General features: G+C 43.6%; 1 protein-coding gene across 2 annotated transcripts in view; it reads left to right on the top strand.

The window, feature by feature from the left end:
- Positions 1 to 17,324, top strand: part of STK11 (serine/threonine kinase 11) — a 50,761-nt gene that overhangs the window by 21,192 nt on the left and 12,245 nt on the right. For both annotated transcript variants that reach the window (XM_068920435.1, XM_068920434.1), the window contains exons 7-8: positions 173 to 300; positions 7,975 to 8,032. In XM_068920435.1, the coding sequence (XP_068776536.1) occupies positions 173 to 300; positions 7,975 to 8,032 (186 nt within the window). The remainder of the gene's footprint in view (positions 1 to 172; positions 301 to 7,974; positions 8,033 to 17,324) is intronic.

Raw genomic sequence — 17,324 nt, 5'->3', positions numbered from 1 at the left:
TGACTGAAGAGGCTGTGATAATGGAAGTCTAAGTTAAGAGGCATTCTAGATACAATCAAATTCTCATCTTTGAGTTTCCTCTTGGTTTCTTTTGGTTTGCTTCCTCACTTTAAGAATTGAGCACCTGTGTTGTGTGCTTTTTCTCATACAGCTTCTCCTTCTGCCTTTACAGATACAACATTACAACGGGTCTTTACCCCTTTGAAGGGGATAATATCTATAAGTTATTTGAAAACATCGGGAAAGGTGACTACACAATTCCAGAGGATTGTGGTCCTCCACTCTCAGACTTACTGAGAGGTGAGTCTTCCAACCGACTTTAAATAAAAGATTGAGTAAAATCTGTAGATGCAACAAATGCTCAGCTTGCACAGCACTGGGAAAGACCTCTTTTCTATGAAGGTATGAGACTGTATTAGAAAGGGAGGTAGGCTTATGAAGCTTATGATAAGACTTTGAAGGCTCTCTAATGTGATATTTTCCTGAGATACGTTAAACGCTTGATGGGTTGCAGTTGCTATTCTTTATAGAATCATTTCTTGCATTGTTTCTTCTCTAAAGTTTTTAAACCGAAAGGCAAAGCTCAAAGAGGTTAAATTTAAAACAGGATCATAGCATTGATGTGAGTCTTGCAAATGAGAACGCTCAGAGTTAAAGTCTTTACTCGAGCTTTCTCTAACGCGAAATACTGAGTAGTCAGGTTCTGCTGTCATTCCTCATTGGTCTCTGATCTGAATTTATTTTCCTCAGTCTGCACCTTTTCCACTCCCCAACCCCAATTTATTGTTGCAGGGAGATTGAAACAAAGTGACTTGTGCCTGTTTTACACAGCAGGTTGGTGATAGAAACAAGAATGGTACTTGCTGGGTAGGAGTAGAGATTTTTTTGGCTGGTTGATTTTTCTGTCTTTTTTTGTTTCAATCACTTGTTGCAATAGTTTGAGGTTTGATGTTGAACAGTGTCTCTACTTACATTTAAACTTTAATAGCTGGGGCAGCAGTTATGCTCTGTATAGCAGCTAACTTGATGTCTACATGGTCACAGATGGGATGTGGTTCTAGCACTTGGGAGATCTTGACCTGAGACCAGACTTCCTACCAGCTCATCAGCAGTGAAGCAGCCAGGCTGCTCTGATGCTCCCCAGCCCTCAGCATGGGCTTGCTTACTTTTCTTTGTCTTCAGCTGTTTGAGAAAGATCACAGACTACAAATATGAAACGAGGCTTTTTGTCTTGTTTTGAGTTTGTTTTTCTAGTTTTTCTACTACAAGTAGTTAAGATGTAAAAGTGTGGGTGAGGGGCTTTGGAGCTCTGTAAGGAAACTGAGTCAGCTTCACTTCTGCTGTCAGCAATGTCATCGGGCCTGCTCACGATGCTTGTGTGTTATTGCTAAACCAGAGGGTTGTCTTACTATGCTGTGTCCTCTGACATGGTTACAGTGCTATTGCAGTTTGTGACTATCCAAAGCGTTAACAGATTTGAAGCGTTTTATAGCTGCAGTTTATGCTACGAATTGCAGCTGTTTTAACTCTGCAGTGAGGACTGCATTGTCCTGGGGTTCCTGGCTTCTGCGTGGATGGCTGCAGGGAGCTGGAGCTCCAGCCTGGAGTGAATTTCTTGCCCTGTGTTGCCTTCACTTTTGCTGCAGGCGGGGCCCAGGCGCTCCGCTGGGGACGTGGGTCCTCGCAGCGCCGGTTGTGTCCCCGGGCTGCGGCGGCAGGTGGTGCTGTCTGTCTGGCGTCTGCCTGCCGCTGCTGGCCTCAGGGCTGCTGGGCCGGAGATGGCCCCTCCGGCCCCCCATCTCCTCCTCCATGCCCACCTTTCTAGGAGGTGGTGGACCCCCTCACACTTCTAGACATCTGAGAGTATTTTAGCTTATCTGGCTCTATCCTGATTAAGAAATGTCATTTCTATGCATTTCAAAAAGCATTAACTAGCTTTAACAGCTTTCAGAAAACATTACATAAGGCACAGCTACAAATTGCACTCAGCGCAGCTGGTATCTCAGCCGTTCTGCTGAGGCTAATGTGGCTGCTGCTTAAGGCCCAGTGCTTCTGACCGATGTGTGTTTCATGTCATATTCATATGCCCCAGGGAACATTGTTCTAATCTACATGTGGTGTTTGGTTTGCGGATGCTGACTCAAAACACAGCCTTTTCCATATGAGCTTGGGAATTGCCCAAATGGAGTAAATCCAGTGGTCCATCTAGACTGGCAGCCAGTTTCCTAAAGCATCCAGCAGAAGTCATTTGAGGCTTGTGATAAGCCTCTCTACTGCACTTACTGTTGACCCCCAGGGAAATGTGTGGCAATTGGTTTTCTTTTCTTGTCCTCAGGATATTGATAGCTTCAAACCTTATGCTTCGTTAGCAGAATAGCTCCCTTTAGTTCTTGTCTCATCCCTGGACGAGGCCTGCAGTCAGCATCTCCTACTTCTCTCTCCTCCGCCCTGTTTTAAACAGAGGCGTCTTTACCTGAGGCCCTTTTATGTCCAACACTATCTTTTTCAGCCTGTTTGAGTCACTTTCTTCACCTTGGCTGCTATCTGTCTTCATCCCTACTGTATTTGGACAGTACGGAGCTGCAAGTCAGGGTGCATTTGGAAGGGCAGAGGAGCTTGTTTGGTGGGAGATATCTGTGTCTGTCTATCGAATTGACTGTTTCTCCCAGGGCAGTGGGAGGTCCTGAGGACTCTTTTCACTCTTCTCTCATTCCCTCAGTCCCATCTGAGAACGTTCTCCCACCCCTCCTCTTGTTGTTTGCCTCTGTTATATGCTAAAAGCTAGCAAAAACTCCTGCCGCTCTCCTTGTTTGGTTTGGCACACTTACCTGTTTCTAGAGGCTGGAGTACCCAGTGGACCTGAGGCGATTACATTCTAGAGTGGTATTTCCCTAACCCCCTGAACTCTGCGGAGGTCTAAGTACCTCCGCAGACCAGCTGATAGCAAGGCATACGTTGAAGACCAGGGTTGAGCCTTGCAATAGTGATACTAGGTAGCTGTGGTGACAAAAACTGAATGTTTTATTTTGTTCCTGTTTTCCTCCAGAACATCTGCATTTCCTAGTAGGTGCCTGCTACATCTGCAGTTGGTTGAAACTCGATCAAAACCTGCAGGCCAGATATTGCCAATGGTTTTCTGATGCTTTTATATGAGCAACATAGACACCCTCAGCTCAGTTCTGTCTCACTAGAGACTTTGTTTTGCCTTTGCATTGCTTTTAAGATTGTTGCAGCACTCTGCAGTGCTGCAAGCATTTGTTCTGTTTTTATTGTGAGGAAGGATTCAGTATGTTGTTAAGTGCTTATTTCCTCTCTGGCTATAAGCACTGTGTTGACCATAGTGCCAATTCAGGTGTGAAGCAAAACTAAAATACACTTTTTAAAGCTTTTCATTCTCCTTTTGACTACCTTTGTGGCTGTTTTTCATATTTTTTCCCCCTTGAGCTTGCTTTTACTTTGTCCTTCTTTCCAGAGGAAACAATTTAGAGGACCTAAAGCTTCTGTGTTATTTAACTTATAAAGAGACTTGCATGATAGTATATTTCAACAGATTAGTTGGGATGCTGCTCTTCTTTTTGTCTCCCTAATCAGGGATGAAGTTTTATTTATACTCTTCAGTGATGGAAATTAGAAGGCTAAAGTACTGTTCTGGCTTCTGTTTGTTCAGCCAGTAAAGATGTGTCAGAGTGGAAGCATTTACAAATAGCCTTAAGGCTCTGCTGTCACCATCTCTGTGTGACTTATCAACTCATATGCAGTTTATTTCTGGACCAAAAAAGCACAAGGTCAGCTTTTCTTCCTCCTCTTTTTAATGTACTTTTACTGAAAGAGAAAGTTTTGAGTCTGAAGTCTGTGTTGGACATCTGGATTTATTTCCAGGCTCTGGTACAGACTTATACTGTGACTTGGGACAAGTTCCTTAGTTTCTCAGCACTTTGTTTTCTCGTTATGTATAACTGCCCTGACTTTTCATTATGGGGATGCTAAGGGTGGGTGTCCCCTGATGACAGTGGGATGTTTTAATACAGTAGTGGTGGGGAGGCCCCAGAGCCAACAGTCAGCAGACTAGTATCTACAACCCAGGAAGTCTTCTGAATTGTTTGATCAAAGACTCAGATTTGCCCGCAAAAGGAGGTTTCCAGTCAGAACACTTGGCTATGCTTGTAGAGGATGAAGAAGGAGAGCTTCCTGCTTCGTTTTACAGGTTGGACTTATTTTACTTGTATCAGTTGTTTTCAGTGCTCTCCGGAGTTGGAGATTCTGATATGAAATACAGGTTGAATTTGTTCAACTCTTACAGTTAAGAGACTTCTTCCTGCCTCTTATAAAGCCATACCTAAGGTTGTTCTGTGTGCTAAAATTGAGATATTCTACCATACATACGATAGCCTGTGCTTGTTCAGGACTGTAAAAGCGTGTGGGCTGGAGTCTGTGACAGGAGCTCAAGGCAGATTTGTGGTCTCCAGTTTCCTGACTGCCACTTGACATAATTTGAAAGGGGGTTGACACTGCTAGAGTACTGTAATGGGCATAATATCCCATGTATGGGCACAGTGAATCCTTCCGAAATACCATGGGAGTAGGGGTTTGTGAGTTAGGCATCCTTCTGAAGAATCTCACTGTTACAGTGTGTCTCGTCTCTACTCCCAGATAAACTGCATGGAAATCTTTACCGTAAATGGTAGAGAGTATGTGTGGTTACTGTGGGCAGACACTCTTAGATGACTTGACTGGTGAATAGTACATGATGTTTTGTCTTTATGAAGTCTCTTTTCAGTACAGGACTTCAGCCACAGAACTGCCATGAGTGAGTCATACAGCTGAATACATGAATGTACATTTTCAGTGCCTGGACTTCCCACTTTCTTGCAAGCATTGCCCAAAATACAATCCTGTTACTGAAACTAAATTTTCTTTTTGCTCAGTTACCTTCTTTCTGCCTTTTTAATTGCCTGTCTGAGAACAATATAGGTCTCTGCTGCACCGTAGCTATTTGTAATTGGCGCTGTTATTCCCCTTTTAATAACTTGCCTTAGAACCTTATCCTCTGTTCATACTATTTCATCTGGCAAATGCCTTAAATCTGTTTAGCCCTCTCATTCCTCAAATAATATTTGAATGGATGCATGTTAATTTTTCCTTTGGCCAATATAAGCTGTTTATGAGAGCGTTCGAACTCCTGTTCCGCAACACCCTAGCGAAATTAATCAGGTGTGCACGCAAACTGAAAGAACAAAAGCCTCCAGACGGTCCCATTGTACCTGGGATTTTTATGAAGAGCTTGTGCAGTTTTGTCTGCTTGGGTGTGCAGAAGTTCGTCCAGAGACTGATTCCTAAAGCATCTTCCTGAAATGTTTTCTTAAACAGAAGAGTTTAATGTAGAGGTGCTTTCCTGACTTACCTGTTTCTGATTGCATTAATAAGATAACCTAGCCAGTGCTAGCTTTGGTGTCCCTCCCCTAGACTTAGTATAAAAGCTCTTTGCTGTAGTGCTGTTTCTTTTTTAACAAAAAAAAAAAAAGGCAAACAACATAACCCAAAAAGCCACAGTTTGGGCAGTTCAGCTGTGAAGTTGCTTTTTAGTACTCTTCCTAATAGGACATTTAATTACATATGAGATTTTATTCTTTGAACTTTCCCATCCTATTTTCCATTTTTTTTCTGTAAGATGGGGAAGGGGGAGAAGACTCCAGGGGCTCTTACAGACATATTGGAATACAGAAGAAATGAGGAACACCCATTGCAAGAAACTTCATTGTGGCAAAAGTCCCCTGATAAAGGCTATATTCAGTATCAAGCCAACACTTTTTTTAAATGATGAGTTTACTTCATAGTACTCATCAAAACAAGGATTTTCCCTAGCGTCATTGATTTCTGCAATAGCAATGGCTAAGGTGAGTAAATGACTTGATTAGACCTACCACAGCACTGGTGCAGCGCTTTGCAGGCCAGGGAGACTCGATGAAATCCCCTCTCTGCTCGAGGATCTTCCCTATTTCTCACCTTTGCTGTAAGACCATCTCAAAATATGCTTCAATGGTGTTCCTCAGGAGCAGACTTAGCAGCTGAACTGTTTAGCTTTTAGCACTGTCATTAGCATTGATCACTTCCTGCCACACACTCCCAGTTGCTGTCTGGAGCTGCATGCTGGGCTGCTGGTTGCTTGGTTGTATGGCTTTAGGCTGTTCATGGGAGAAAATGCCCATTATAAGGTAGAGTTCGGGCTCTTGAGTAGCAGGCTATGGCTGTAGCTCCCATCTAGCTCAGTCATGTAACTCCAGCATAGTCATGTGGTGATTGATTTTTTTTTTTTTTTTTAAATTTCATTTTTATTTTAAGATCTCAGCAAGGCAGGTATAAATTTCTGGTATACTCTGTCTAAAGGCTTGAACTCCTGTGGCCAGATATTTGTGATGCACACGAGTTTCTCTAACCTGGGGAAGATTTCCGATGTATTTTTTAACCTACTTCATGGTGATGTAATGCTCCTGTGGATCAGTGATTGCACCATATATCTTTTGGTACCAAGTCTGGCATAGAAGTGTCTGGAGGGACACACAACAGGCTTTCTGTTTTTTACAATAGTCCCTAGATCGTTACTGTTAGTCACATAATACAAACTGACCTGACAAGGAAGATATCATTCTGGATCTGTTTTTGCTATCATATGTGCTGTTGCTGTTTTATTTCTTCCAATACCTTTGTTCAACAGTACTGCATAAACCCATCTGCCTGGCCACCTCGTTTGAACTACAGCGTCTCTTTTCCAGCCCTCTGTTCCCAAGAGTCCATGCAAAGATATTTTCTGTCCTTGTCTTTTTCACTGCGTCCTTACGCTGGTTCTCCCAAGCAATCTGCACTGTTTACTCCTTATCCTGACTCTTTCTTTTAATCCTGTTTGACAGTTGTGTTCTGCTCCCTTGCTTGCCTTCTCTTCCAGTTGCTGCAGACGGTGTCTTTCTGTTCTCTCACCTCTTTCCAAATCTTACTCTTCATACTACCTCTACAAGACTCAAAGTTGTTAGTGCTTCAACAGCAGGGGGTTATCATCCAGTAAAAGCAAAACTGCTTGTAGTGTACAGCAGCCAGACTCTGTTAACATTCAGTAGATGAATACATTCTTGGAAGTTTCGTTGGAGGATATCTTGGATGCTGCTAAATAAGACTTGTTAGGTCCCATTTGGCTAGTTTTTGAAGAATAGGGCAGGATGTTCTAGTTTTTCTGTTGAGTTGTAAAGATTTTTAAAGCCAGTGGAGCAGAGCAAGCATCTCATGAGTCTGTTTTTTCTTTTTTAAGCAATCCACCTTCCTCTCTCCTAGATCGTGTGGTAAGAGAATACAGATCAGCCACTCTTTTTTTTTTCCTTTTTTCTTCCCCACCCCAAACTATTTTCTTAGCAGCTGATGCCACAATTCAAAATTCTGGATAGGGCAAAAGGGTGGACATCAGGATTAATTTTTTTTTAGTTCTCCTTCAGTTGTACTTTCCAAAGAGAATGTCACTAGAAAGGAGTTTCTGGGATGCTGAGCAGCTGGATATCTGCCATGCCCAGGGCTTTGACTCCTCTGTGGAGAAAGTTGAATAGCATTATCTGTGAAACGAGAGAAATCTGTTCTTTGCCTGGAGGCATGCTTGGGTGGATGACCCAGGGCTGTACAAGCCTCTGTCCCTGCAGTGTGAAGGAGGGAAACATCATACCCACTTGGCAGGTGGGGAAACTGAGGAACAAACTTGTTCGCATCTGCTCAGATGGTCAACAGTGCAGTTGGGACTTTGTGCTGAACTTTCTGTCCTGTTGGCTGATGCAGCAGACTCTTCCTGGAGGTAAAGGCTCCTGAGGCTGCCAGAGGGGCTGGACACCCCTGGTGCTGTTGGGGGGGAGGGGGGCAGGGCAGAGCTTTATGCTTCCTGTCTTCAACTTGGCTGAGAGCATCTGTGATCACACCTGGACTTTTTTTTTTCCTTCTTTTCAGGGATGCTTGAATACGACCCAGCCAAGAGATTTTCAATACAGCAGATAAGGCAGCACAAGTGAGTGTTCAGCTTCTTCCTATTAGTCATTCTCTTTCTGCTTCTGATGCTAATGTACCTGTGCTATTGCTCTCACTCATTTTTTCCTTTTGACAGCAGACACATGGAAGTCACTAGATACCCTTCCTCCAGCTCTGCTGGAGCTCTGGCAGCCTCTACTTGGCTTTTTTTCCTCCTATTAGAGCATCCGGTTAAAGCATTTGAATTGCTAACCGGTAAATAGTGAATGTGTTGAAAATATGTTTCTAGCGTGACTGGTTCTTGATAATTAAGGGTTCTGGATAATTTTGTTTGAGGGGCCAGCTAGTACTAATGGAGCAGAGGAACAGGGGTTCCTTTAAAGCTGGGTTTTTGAAGCAGGAATTTGTTTAGGTTTTTTTTAGCTTTTTCTTTCTGGACAGTCTGAGAGAAATCCTTTGGTATTTGCTCCATGTGGAATCAGTATGTGGAGAAGTCTTCTAGGACAATGAGAGAATTTTTCTTCATCTCTTTAATGTCATACTGCTCCCTCCCCCACATCCTCCCTCTTTATCCTTGCCATTGTCAGAAGGGGAAAGGCCCGTTATCTCTGAGGGTTTTTTTAAAGGATCTGTTTGAACATGCTGCCTCTGAGCAGAGATTTCCTGGGTGGATAAAAGTACAAGAACAAAAAGCATCATAAGGATGCTTCAGCGCGGAGGCTGCATTAGCTTATCTCCTATTTGAATAGGAAGTGCTTCTGAGGACACGCAGAGCTGCCTGCTGGACTGCAGCTGCTCGGCAGAGGTCCTGCCTACAAGCTTGCCCAGAAAGCTTTTGGGAACCTTGTAAAAACAAGGCTCTGATCCTGTAAGGCAGTGGGCCTGTTCTGCTTGTGCTGCCTGCAGACAGGAAGAGCACTATTTTCTTGTCTTGTCTTTGGAAAAAAACAGCAGTGATAGCCATGTGCTGTCAGATGATGATCCCTGGTAGATGTTACGGCATGAAAGGCATCTGCAGGAGCCACAGAACAAAACCAGACAGGCTTGAACCGCGTTGCCATTCTGCAGAGATGCAACTTCAACCTACCCCAACTAAGATCAAAGAGGGGAGAGCACAGGTCTTAAATAGATGCCTGGTCAATTAATTAAGCAGTCATGCTGACTCTTAATAGTAGCCAAGCACTATGCATTGGTGGTTTTCACTGGGTCTGGGAGGTGATAGGAGCAGGCATTTGCTTTACAAGAGTGCCTTTTCCTATGCACGTGCTTCCCGGTAATAGTATTTTATAAGACTGCTTTGAGGCTGGCCTCTTAAATGCTGCACGGCATTTAAAGCACTGCAGAGAGCTGATCTTTGGGACAATGGCTTCTGCTGTTATTGACTGTTTTCCCTCTACCACTGAGGACTAGAGTGCTCCAAGTTAGACAGCAAAGCACTGTATGCTTTTCTTGTAATAACTAGCTTTCCTGTTTGTTACAGCTAGGAGCAGGGTGGTGATCAGCTTACCACACAGTCAAACTAGTGCTTTGTCAATAAACACTATAAAGGAGCATGGCAGGAGTTAGCCTATAGAGTGGATTGGTAGGTATCAAGAAAACACTAAAAGCACTTAGTTTCTTATCCATGCTGTGGGTCCAGACACAGCAATGAATTGCCCCTATGCTTCAGGTAGTGTGGGTGGTTCTCAAGTGTCACTATCTGCTAGGTATTTGAGCTAGTTATCCAACTCTTCATATACTTGATTTTTTTTTTTCACTTCTCCCATGTGGCAACAAGCTTTTTGCGTCAGCTTTGCCCAGCTGGAAGCAGAGAGGTTTCTCTAGAGACCCTGCGTGTGGTTAGAGAGCAGGAAAAACTAGAGCATGCTTCTAGCATGGAGGGCAGTCACGAATGTCCCATGCTATATAGCCACAAATTTCTTTCTAATTGGGCACACCTGCTGGTGGTGGTGCTTTTAACCTCAAAGCACCAAGAAAGGGGTTGAAGAGAGACTCTACTTGCCAGTACAGAAGTGTTTCCAAGGATTAGTCTCTTATTAGTTTTCTGTGAGCTTAGCCAGTGCTTCTTAACAGGCTTTTCTCCCCTATTAGTAATTGCCTCCTTCCTCCTGCTGTGGCATCCTAATAATTACATCAAGCACAGCAGAGCTTGCAGCCTCAGGCTTTGGATAGGTCTGTCCATCTCCTCCTTGTGGAGTAGCATTGTGCTAAAGAATCCAATGTTCAGTTCTCTTGGCTTTTCTTTAAATAGAAGAAAAGCTTTGTCCTTATTCTTAACCTGACTCTGATTTATTTAAAACTGAACAAAGCAGTCAGAGACAGCAGGTAGCCATCCAGATATTGTTAAGAGGGCTTTTTTGAGTGTTTTAGTAAGCAACTTGATTTCTAGACTCTTTAGATAATGGGGGGGGGGGGGGGGGGGCAGTAGTCACTACTGATTTGGGGTTTCTCCACACTCCTCCCTGTGTTAAGGCATGGGTACTAGACTATAGAAATATCAAGTGACTTCCCCAGGTTGCCCTGCTGAGACAGATACAGAACCTGGCTTACCAGAATTACCTGGTGCCTTTCCATACTGCTAGAAGTTTCTGTATGTTTTTGAGCTGATGTTACTGGTGACTTGCTCATACAGAAAGTCGTGGTTTTCAAAGTGCACTGAGAAATCGGCAGGAACGATCTTATTGTCTTGGGCAGTGTTCTTTGTTTTGGAGCCAAACAGTGCTAGAAAAAGGCTTGTCAGTGCTGCAAGAAGGAGTTGCATTCCTGTCCTGTGGTGAAGGACGATGCCCTACCAAGGGAAGCATCAATAAGCAGGTGTTGCACAGCTGTGGAGCCTGGAGCTCAGGATCCTTTCCCAGCTCCACTGCACGCATGTTGGATAAATGGCTCTTGTTTCATCTTCCCTAAAATGATATTTCTTGCTCTTGCAGTGGAGGCAAGGATAAAAGACTTAATCAGTGGATCAGGTTAAACAATGAGGAAGTATTGAGTATTGCTCCAGTGAGCAACAGAGCTGCTGGAGGCAGAGAAGGCCTGGTATGGCAAAGTGCATAGTTATTCCTCAGCTATTTAATTTTGCCATTCCTTTCTTTATTTTTTCTGTCAGCTACTCCAAATTCTTTATTCCTTCCTCCTCTCCCGTACTCCCCGCTCCCCCTATAACGACAGCCTCATTTGAAGAATTCTGTAGGAAGTCTGCTTAGTTTTATATCTGCCAGCTGCCTTCCTCTTTTCTTCATCTCTACAGCTAAGCTCTGGCATTAATTCCATGTTTCTGAATCTTGTTATAATTCAGCAGGACCAAGCTAACTTCTCTTAGCCCATTCTTTACTTTCAAAGGCTTTTTGAGCCTAGTCAGTTTGTGCAGTGTGGACTTACTGGTTGTAAATTGAAATGGAATGAATTAAAACTCTCAGCCTGTCATCAAAGAGGTTATGAACTGCCAGAAGTTGACCTCTTAGTTATCATGGAAGAGCCTTGAAAGCTGCTCTTCCCAAGAGGGGCTGGATAGGAGGATGTTTACTGGGAAACGGACGCTGCTTGGTCATTTCCCTGAGTATTTTGTACCCCTGGGCTCGGGGGCAGTAGAGAGACGCTGCCAAGAGCCGGGGCATTAGCAAACTTCTCCCTATAGATTATTCACCATCTCTTCTCTACCTTGTGCTTTTGCTGAAGGGCTTAATGCTCTTAAACTGCATTTTGTAACTAATTCAGTGACCCTGCTACAGTACTTGAAGTGATGAAGTGGATGCAGAAATCTACCTCTGTCCCTTGTTTCCAAGGCAACCATCTTGCCTTCTTTCTCCAGAAGCGTCACGCTTAATTTTTTCAGTCATAGATACGGTTCCAAGAGCTTATAGCAAGAAAGGGGAGACACTTCCACCTTTTATTGGTGCTCATCTAAGAGATTCAGAGGGTGACTATTGGATGCTTTTCCATGTTCAAATCCTGTGTGCTGAAGCCCTTGGAATCTGCCTTTGTGTTTCCCCATGCTTTGCAGGCGCTGAGCATGCTCGTTGACTCGTGTGCCTGGATTCCTGAGCTTGAGAGGGGTTTCCCTTCATCGCCGCTGGAGCATGCGTACTGACAGGCTTTTCCCATCTCTCTTGTATCAGGGGTGTCATGCAGTAATCTCTCCTCAGTGTGAGATGACAGATGGAAAAGCACAAACTCTCCTCCCTTCCTTTCTTGTTTAGGCACCTGGGTTTTGCTTATTTCTCTGTGGCAGGCCCATGGGAAGGAATCTTTAGTTCTTCAACCCATGTTTTGCAAATTAATTTCATAATGCAACTATGTATGGTGTGTTAAAGGAATTGGGAACCCCCATCTGTGCATAGAACACCACTCTCCTCTTATGTAGGAGTCTGAACTGTGACCCCTGGGCCTAACATCAGCTAGGGGAAAACTGTCTCTCAATTGTTTCTAGTTTTTGCTGAACCTGACTTAAGAAGTCAGCTGAATATTTCTTGATGTTATAGGAGTTGGAGCAGTGATTGCACTATACATGTATTACTTGCATGTGTTGCCTTTCCCAGGCATACTGTTGTGTGCCTTCCACGTTTGTCTGCATGAAGACAGCTGAATGAAATTGTAATGCTGCTAGTTGTTTGTGGTGATTGTGCCCTTCCAGTAAGCTTGAAGCCCCTTACATGATGTGATGCGAGGTGGAGAACCATTCATAACCTATCTTTTTCTGGCAGGATGGAGACCTGCAACTTGGCATCTGGTTTCAGAGAAAACTGTTCATATCCAAAACAAGCAAACTGAAATATTTGTGACCTAGAATGGGAAGTGAATTAGCCATAAGTATTTGGAAGCTGCAGCTGTGCTTACTGATTCTTATTTTAACCTCACTTATACTAGAACTTGAAAAGAACAGAGTGATTACTTCTAATGTAATGTTTGATCTTAGAAGCTGCAAACCAGACGGACTCATTAAGCCCTGGTCTACCTAGATTCATTTTTTTGTCATTCAGTCTTTGACCCTTGCTGTCTTAACTCCCTGTAGATTATAGCAACCCTTCTGGATGCCACTTCTGAATTGGCAGTTTAACCATTAATACTCCTGCTACTGCTGCCTGGAGTTTCTGTGCCTCACAGCATTCTCAACAAGCTTACAAAGTAGTAGGAAATACTCTTTCCCCTGCTATTGTTCCCTTCGTCTGTTTCAAGTTGCTGGGAGTGGCAAAGAAATGCTTCACAGACGGTAGAGGAATCTGCCTCTTCCAGGGACTGTGTTCTGTGCAGGTAGCACTTTTGAGATCTGCCAAAACCTTTTCTCCCCCTTAGCTGCTAAAGAAACCGTCTGTTGGTGCCAAGTCAATTGCTGTGTTTGATGTTCCAGTGCAGTTTGCTCAGAAATTAGCAGTGAAATTGTTTGGGAATAAAAGGTCAAGTACAGTACTTCTTTGATAAAGCACAGGCTGGACTGGAATACTTCTAATGTCAGTGATGAAGGCAGGGTGAGGAAGGGATGTTCATCTTCTCTACATCACTGTCCAATTGAATAGTTACTATGTAGAAAAGTAGCTGCTTTCTAGCATAGCTGGTATCCAGTAGCATCCTGAGCTGTTTTAGGGCATTTGATGGAGCCAGTGGTCCTCAGCTGAACAGCAAATCTTCTCTTCACTAATGTCTTCAGCACCACCGTCAAAAGCAGAATCCCTCTCCCTGCTGGAGAAATGCTTGCCAGGAAATACTCTGCTACTCCATATAGAATTGCTTGAGGCTCCTTCCAAGAGGTCTTTGATTTTCTTAGAACTTCAATGAATTTCTCTTCTCACTCTACATCCTCATTACCATATATGCATATGCAAGTTTTTGAAATCACCTCCCAGAGGATGGAATGATTTATGACTAGAGTACAGTGATTCAGGCTTCAGCTGTTAATAAAACCTATTTTTACTCTCCTGGTAAGTAGGGCAGAAAGAAAGAAAAAGGCTGAGCTGAAATACAGCAAAATAAAAACACTAGCTGCTAGAGATGTCTGGTCTTTCTTCCTTTAATTTTTTTTTTATGGCAGTCATTCTGATCTTATTTGTTTTGTGTATTCCATTCTCCTGAAGTTCCTAGCATTTAGTTTAGTTCCATCTAGCTCCAGTGCCCCTGGCAAAAATAGCTGGTGGCTGTGTTGGGTCTTCTATTCCTGTGCTAGATAATCCTGCCAGGCTAGATCAGCCTAGGCTGAATTTGCTGTCTTGACAGTCACTTCCTTTCCTTGGGAGACTGCTTTCATCAGGGAAATCAAATGTGCATGGCACACAACACTTAGCTTCCTCGGTGATGATCAAATTATCAGCAGGATTTGCTAAAACTGTTGGCCAAAATCTAGTTACACTGGACATGCTGATTCCTGCTAGTCCAGTAGCAAGGATGACCTCTTATTTGACTTTCATATTGCCACCTTCATGGACTAGAGGCCATCCTTGATGAACTAGATCTGCATGCAGTTTCATATCACTTCCTAAAATATGCCTCTTTCACTGTGGTTTCCAGTATTGCCATGATAGGGCCATGGAAGAAATCTGCATCAATGCATAAGTGGAACATGCTAATCTTATAGCTATTTGAGACATTGTCCATCCATTCAGACTATAAGCATGGAAGGGCTGAACGTGATTCCTTACGTGGTGCTGACATGCTCTGTGATTAACCAAAATTTCCTCTTGCAAATTTAGGATGTAGGGGCCACTTCACATCACTGACTCTTCCTCGCTGCAAGCGGCAAGATGCTGGCTTCCTCGCAGAGTGGTAGATTGACTTAGTCACTCCAGAGAAAACAACCTAAGGATGTGTTCTCAGATCTTCCTGAGAATTTAGTGCGAGATAGCTGGAAGACTATTGTCTTTCCCATGCAAGAGATCTGAAATTTGAGAAGTGTGGGTTTCTCAGGCCTTTGTATGATCATAAAGCTTGTGCCTACCCACAAGTCTCAAAGTCCCCTCCAGCTTCTCTGGAGGCATTCACATTTCTGAGCATCCCTCCTAGAGAAGCTCAGTGGCAACCTGGCCACCCAGTGTAACTTCCTAAAGCAAGAAGGTTGACATCTAGTGCAGTTAGCATTGGATGAACTATTGCAATGCTGCTGCATGGTTACAGAGCTCAGATGCCCTAGGTTGGAGCACTGATTTCACAGTCCATGCAGGAAACCCCACAGCTGCCACTGTTCCTCTAAGGACCAGCTTCAGACCATCTTCTGAGAAAGTTACTAGTGCTTAGCGCTTACAAAACTGAGCTGTCGTACCAAAAGCATAGATGCCATCAGCTGTCCACTTGAAACCCTTCAAGAAGGAGATAAGAAATATAAGCCTGCCGTTGAACAATGGCTGGCATAGAAATGTAACTTTTCTTTTAAACTGACAAGGTATGAACAATAGCTTTTTTTTTCCACATGCCTTTGGCAGAGAGGAGCACCTTTTTTCAAAGCCTACTTCAGACTGGGGAAAGGCAAGCCAGAGTCTTCCCCAACAGATAGACTTGAAGCTGATCTGTTTTATATTGCTTTATAATTTTACTTTGAAATCATATTTGCTAATTGTGAAGCAGAATTTCTGAATATGGGTTCACGTCTCCTTTGAATGCTAGTTGATTTGTCCCAGTAGTTACATTTTTGTTTATCTCCTGACTCCTTGCTTTCATTGGATAGTTTTATTAGAATGCTATGTTTTTTAAGGCCTACTGTCGAAGCAATGTAAGACTAGAACAAAACGATAATTACAATTTTTCTGTGCAGGAGGTGCATCCAACCCTTATTTCCTAAAATGAATTTGGAGCTGGAGGGGTAAAAAAACATATGGCTCAGGTTTATAAGAGCTCTTTGGCTTCATCCTCTCCTCAGTGGTTATTAGTTCACATAGATATCAAGTAACTTCTAGCTATGGGGGGGGTGAGGGGGAAGATGTTCGTCTCACATTAGGCTCATTTAGGGCAGCAGTCAGAGATAGTTCAAGAAGTAAATGTGCAGTGAGGACATATTTTTAGATTTTCCTCACTCCGCTTTTGAGGTATGTTTTCGGAGAGACCTTAAGCTGATTCCTAAAGCTGCACCTTTTTGTGGCCTAAATAAAATTCAGGAGAAGGGAAAATGTTAGACTTCCTAGGCTAGCTCCTGCTGTGAAAGTGTCTGAATGTCCCTTCATGCACATAAGTGGCACCTACTTAATAATGTTGCGCTCACCTTAGTAAACAGTGCAGTTGACCTGATGAAGTTTGTTTCCTTTCTTACTATGCAAAGACCAGGAAGATGATGTCCCACAGGCTTAACTGACACCCAGTCCAGAAGTAGGGTTTTAGTATCAGTGCCAGTATTGGGCTGCTATGCAGAAGCTAGTACTGGCTGTGAGAGCTTTGATACTTTCTGTCCCTACCTTCATGTGGGATGACCCTCCAGGGCAAGGCATAAGAAACAGCCTTGTGAAGTGTTTCTGCGTGACAGCCTCCCTGGTAGCAGGGACAGTCGGCTGCTCAGCAGGGCAGGCACAAAGGCAATAGAGCAGCACAGCTCCTCTAGGAGGGGAGAGAGCAGTTGGATGGCCAAAGCCTGACCTTTTAAATCTTTAGCTATAGGCAGCTGATTCTCCCTGCTGATGGGAGGTCAGGAGGCATTGCAGGGGGAGCAAGGGCTTGTTATGGTGAGAGGAAGGTGTGTGGGATGGAAAGGCATGTCGGGTATCTGGGTCCTGGAGGAATGTCATACCTGCATTCAAGAGAAGATTGCCAGGGGTGCAGAGACTCTGGCAGCGCATCTAGGAAACTGTTTCAGTGCCAGCATGCAGCACTAACAAATGTCCCAGGGACAGGCTGGTGTTGGAACCCAGGTATGAAAGCACAATAAAAATGTGAATGGCCACCCATGTGGCTCCTGAGATACTGACATAATGCAAGCCTGTTGGATTCTTGATCTAGTTAAGAAAAGCTTTTAGTGCTGAGCAACTTTACTGGGCAGATGGTAGTGCTATGGATACTGGTTTTAATGGTAATAGAAGTCTCTTGAGGCAGAGGTGAGATAGAAAGGTATAAAGCATCTTTGCTGTGATCTTGCTGAGAACTGCCTTTTAAAAGGAGTTGGGGGTAAATACCATTCTCCTTTGCCTTGCGCTCTCCAGGTTTTCTTCTGCCTTCTCATGCTGCATTAGCCTCGGCTTTAGGATAGAAGTAGAATTTTTTCCTTCTGCTTGTTTGGATAATACAATTGAAAGGAGCTCTGGCAGCTCTACTGTGTTATGACCTAGAGGTAGGGAACAGTATTTTTTCTGTGTCTCTCTGGTTTGGGCTTGAATTGGTGTTGGATAAAATGTTCTGTTTCCAGCTTCTGAGCCATGCTTCTGTGGATG

Source organism: Struthio camelus, chromosome 26, assembly GCF_040807025.1.
Source record: "Struthio camelus isolate bStrCam1 chromosome 26, bStrCam1.hap1, whole genome shotgun sequence".
Taxonomy (NCBI): Eukaryota; Metazoa; Chordata; class Aves; order Struthioniformes; family Struthionidae; genus Struthio; species Struthio camelus.
The sequence above is the reverse complement of the archived record's forward strand: the minus strand, read 5'-3'. Positions and strand labels throughout refer to the sequence as shown.